Below are 4,443 nucleotides of genomic sequence, written 5' to 3' on the forward strand. Positions count from 1 at the left end.
GGGGAGTTGATTTTATGCTTGGGTGACACACTTGCTAACAAGGGGACTGAGTAGGATAAGGTCTAGTTATCAGATATACCCAAAGAATGAATATTTTTACTTCTGCTGCAATGTTTGGGAAAAGGATGGGAAGCATATAATAAAACTACTGATGGACCCATAAGTCTGGCAACGCTGCTGGGTCCTATCATCACCTGTGCAGTGATAACTGTGTATGTGATCCTTGCTGCTCTGTCTTCTCTCTCTCCCCTTGGTTTCTATACAGCAGCTTAGATACGCACTTGCGTGTTGGTGCATGTGCAGGTTTGGCACACACTGATGTCCCCTGCTCCATAGCCAGCCAGGATGCTTCGTTTCCATCCCGCCATCTTTCTTTCTCTAACCTACTCTTATCTGCCTCTCTGTCTGCAGCAGACATGGATGCAGTTGATGGCAGCCTCCCCTGGATCCCCACTGTGCCCCCCAGCGAAGTGACGGTGACGGATATCACGGCCAACTCCATTACCGTGACCTTCAGAGAAGCACAAGTAGCTGAGGGCTTCTTCCGAGACCGGAGTGTGCAGTTCTGAATTTCCATTTTTAATGTCCCTAATCAAATTCTCTTTGGGGGGGGAGATTATCTTACTCTTAAAAAGAAAAAGAAATATCCAAAATGTTTTCTCTTCAAATGTTTACAGAGAATTTTGATTTTATTTGACTGTTGAAGGCTCATTGATTTTTCTTTTCTTTTTCCCATTCAGATATGCAAAAACAGAGAGCTATGTAAGGGGTGCCTGTGTTGCTAGTTTGTTTTAGTATATATTCACTAGTCTGCTGCTTTGTATGTCTGAGAAGCTGCCACGCCTTTCCCTGGCAAAGACTTCCCTTTTAAGGCCGCTTGCAAAAAATCTCTGTCTCTCTCTTCCCTTCACCCCATCTAAATTAGAGAGGTTGTTAGCTGTGTTAGTGTGATGTCAGGCAGAAGGCAGGGTAGAGCCTGCACCTTACAGGCTAACTGAATCAGACATGCATAAGCTTTCAGTGGGTGCGTCTACATGAGATGCTTACTGTGCATTAGCCTAATAACACTGCACAGAAGCGCGTCATGGCAAAAAAACATTCTAATAGCTTACTGTGCAGTGTTATTAGGCTAATGCGCAGTAAGTGTCACTAAATAACTGTGCGCCAGTGCTACTGTGCAGTAACTTTAGGTACTGTGCATTTAGTTAGTACTTCATTAAGAAGTATCTAAGGTGCATTAGTGAACATGTAGATGTGCCTAATTAGTCTATAAGGTGCATCTCTACTCTGCCTTCTCTCTACCCTGCCTAATTTAGTGTCAGAAAGGGGATGGAGGTGCAGAGAGGCAGGCAGGAGGCCTGAACCCTTCTGTTCTCCGGTTGCTATTCCTTGTACAAAGAGGCTTTCCTTGTGCATTATTGTCCCTACCTTCTAACTCCTTCCCTTCTTGCAGCCAGGAGTGGTATTGGACCCTGCCAGTTGAAGTAATTCATGTCTTTTACAAGTCTCCTTCCTAAAGCTGTTTCCCCTGTGGCTTAGCCCTGTGGTGCATTTGAGGTACTGCAAACAATGTGCTTGCCTGGGAAGCTAAAGGAACCTTGTTGCAAATCATGCAGGTGACTGATCCTTACTGTGCAACTTCATGAAAAGTGAAGGGAATATTCCTTTCTCTGCATGATCCTGAAACACACAGTTTCATAGTTAGCAGGGTCGAAAGGGACCTGAGCAGATCATTAAGTCCGACCCCCTGCTGTGGCAGGAATGAGTACTGGGGTCAAACGACCCCAGCAAGGTGTCCATCTGGCCTCCTCTTAAAGACCCCCAGGGTAGGAGCCTGCACCACCTTGCTTGGAAGTTCGCTCCAGATCCTAGCCAACCCAACAGCAAAGTAGCGCCTCCTGATGTCCAGTCTGAATCTACCCTCTGCCAGCCTGTGACCATTATTTCCTGTCACTCCCGGGAACACTCGGGGGAACAGGGACTCCCCCAGTGCCTGCTGGTCCCCCCGACCAGTCCGTAAATGGCCATCAGATCCCCCCTCAGCCTTCTCTTGTGGAGGCTGAACAGGTTCAGCCTTGCTGCCCCCCAATCGTGCGAGTGATGGGGGAGAGAAACTACCTTCGTCACCTCTTACCAAATGTAGGTTGGTAACATATGCTCACTCTGGATTGCCTTTTATTAAAGGCAACGTGGTTAACTCATTTAATTTAATATATGCTAAAATTGTGACTCTTCATCTTCTTCCATACAGAGACCATCCCTGCCCCAACCTCCTCTGATCAGGATCTCTGCCACTTAGTGCTGTGAAAAGGGCAGAATGTTTGTGACCTTCTCTGCATACTAGAATATTTGCCAAACCTAGTAGTAATGCAGCTACTGCCCCCCAACTGTTCAGTTAACTCTGCCATCTCTTTGTGGAAAGAAGGGTTCACAGGATGAGTGAAATGCTGCCTGGGAGTACTGGAAATCCAGAGATAATCGCACAGGCCTGGCATGCAAGAACCAGTCAGACCTGAATTAGAAGTGAGCACTGATCACCTAGTTTTGCTCTCTGATCAGACTGAAGGGCACAAAGTAGACAGTAGAAGGACTGGGAAGAGGCTAGTAGACCTCTAAAATTCTTTCACTTTTATTCCTCCTCTAAAGTGAGAGAAATTCTTGGTTCAAGGGTCCTATTAATTATTTTTTCTCCACTCATTCTCCTTACAATATGTGTGACCCCCTGGAGCACTCCTCTTTGAGAGTTTAAAAAATCTTTGCCAAGGAAATCTGTCTGCAGTTCTACAGACCCTGCCTGATATTGCACTTAAAAAGGCCTTGATTTATAGTGGACTACCTGTGACACTTCTTTGGGGCTTTGAAGAATTGCTTTCCTTTGAGTTGATAGTTTAGCATCTGTTCTTGCACACGCTCTTCCTTTCTTCTTTATTTTTCTCTATTACCGTTTATATTTATAATTCAAGATATTTAAATAGATTTCTTCCTATGGAAAATAAGAAGGGTAAGATGATAAATCCTGAAGTGTGGACTGTGGAACAGTACAGGCTGAAGTGCAATCTTGTTTTCTTCTATGGTTTCACCTCTTTTACCGTCTCTGTGGGGTATTACTTTGTTGGGTTTGTGCTAGCTGCAGCTTCCCTCCATGCTGAGCTCTGGACCTCCACTCTTGTGGAGGTCCTAAGTAGTAAGTACTGCCTCTGCAGCTACTCCACTGGAGGGCTTGGCTTCTGGCCTGCAGAATTTAGCTCTTCAGCTCCAAACATCTGCTTTTTACAAAGGTTTGGAATGTCCCCAAATCTTTCATTGAAAGCAGGTTTTACCTCTAATTGGATGTGGCCGCTCAAAGTGTACAGAGATTCACCATCCGTTCAGAAGCTGTCAGGATCAAACTGATTTCCACCAGGCCATAGCACTTTCAGAGCAGTATGGCAGGCTCTGTATCTTGGGCGCTTAAGTGTAAATGCACATCAGACAAAGAATATGGGACACCTGGAATTAGGACAGTCTTAATGGGGAAGAAGTGGAGAGGAGGAGGCCAGAGAGAAGGTATGAGAGGTGGTGTAGTGAAGAATGAGGGGAGAAGGTGGCTTAAAATAAATACAGACCTAAGATTAAGTATGTCAAATTTGGGGCCTTTGAGTTGTACTTGTTTCCTGTTCTCTGTGTGTGTGCGTGTGCGCGTGTGTCCCTGAAAATGTGCTGGAGCACCTGTATCTTTCATTGTTTATTGCTGGAAGTCACTGGTCCTCAACGGGGGCATCTACACATGCATTAACGTGCTTTTCATAATGTGCATTAAATTTAATACCTCCAACACAAGGTACTAAATAAATGCACATTAGGCTGTGCTAATGTACGCTAGCGCAAGCACGTGCTTTTCAGGTGATGCTTAATGCACAGTATAGCCTATTCTACTGCTCATTAGCTTATAAGCACATTTTTTATGTGCTGCTTTAATGTGCGGTAGACTAGGCTACTGTGCATTAAAGTGCACATGTAGATGTACCCAAGGTATCTGAAAATCAGGGCCACTGATTGAAGTGACTGGCCTTAGAAGCTTAATTTCAGACACCCAAGTTTGAAAAACTTTTGGCTTCAATCTGTCATTCTGAACCTTTAGAGGAGGTTAGTTTTGACTGACTTTTTAAAAAATACAGCTGTGATTGCCTATATCCTTCCACCCAACTTAGTCTTTTAAATACTGAAAGAAAACTCTTGGATATGTCTAGGCTTGGCCAAAATCCGAGAAGCAGCAGAAATCTTGTGTAGGGAAAAGACCAGACTTGTTCTTTCACTGGAACTTCGTTCTGCTTTTCTCTCTTTGACACTTCACTGCTTACCTGCTGAGATTTCTGAGACCAAAGAATTGTCTCAACACTTTTCTTCAGATATTTTTGTGGGTTCGCCCCCCCCTCACTCCCAAACCCCATACCTCCCGCACCC

At 44.8% G+C, this 4,443-nt stretch overlaps 1 protein-coding gene across 2 annotated transcripts in view; it reads left to right on the plus strand.

Moving 5' to 3' along the window:
• The window catches only part of CBX7 (chromobox 7), a 23,318-nt gene extending 22,205 nt beyond the window's left edge, over positions 1-1,113 (plus strand). Inside the window, exon 6 of one of the 2 annotated variants that reach the window (XM_019515173.1) lies at positions 412-1,113. In XM_019515173.1, the coding sequence (XP_019370718.1) occupies positions 412-569 (158 nt within the window). In that variant the 3' untranslated portion in view covers positions 570-1,113. The remainder of the gene's footprint in view (positions 1-411) is intronic. The other variant, XM_019515174.1, reaches the window with a different exon arrangement.
• The last annotated feature ends 3,330 nt before the right edge of the window (positions 1,114-4,443 follow it).

This window comes from Gavialis gangeticus, unplaced genomic scaffold (genome assembly GCF_001723915.1).
Source record: "Gavialis gangeticus isolate Ggan-Ray unplaced genomic scaffold, GavGan_comp1, whole genome shotgun sequence".
Classification (NCBI taxonomy): Eukaryota; Metazoa; Chordata; order Crocodylia; family Gavialidae; genus Gavialis; species Gavialis gangeticus.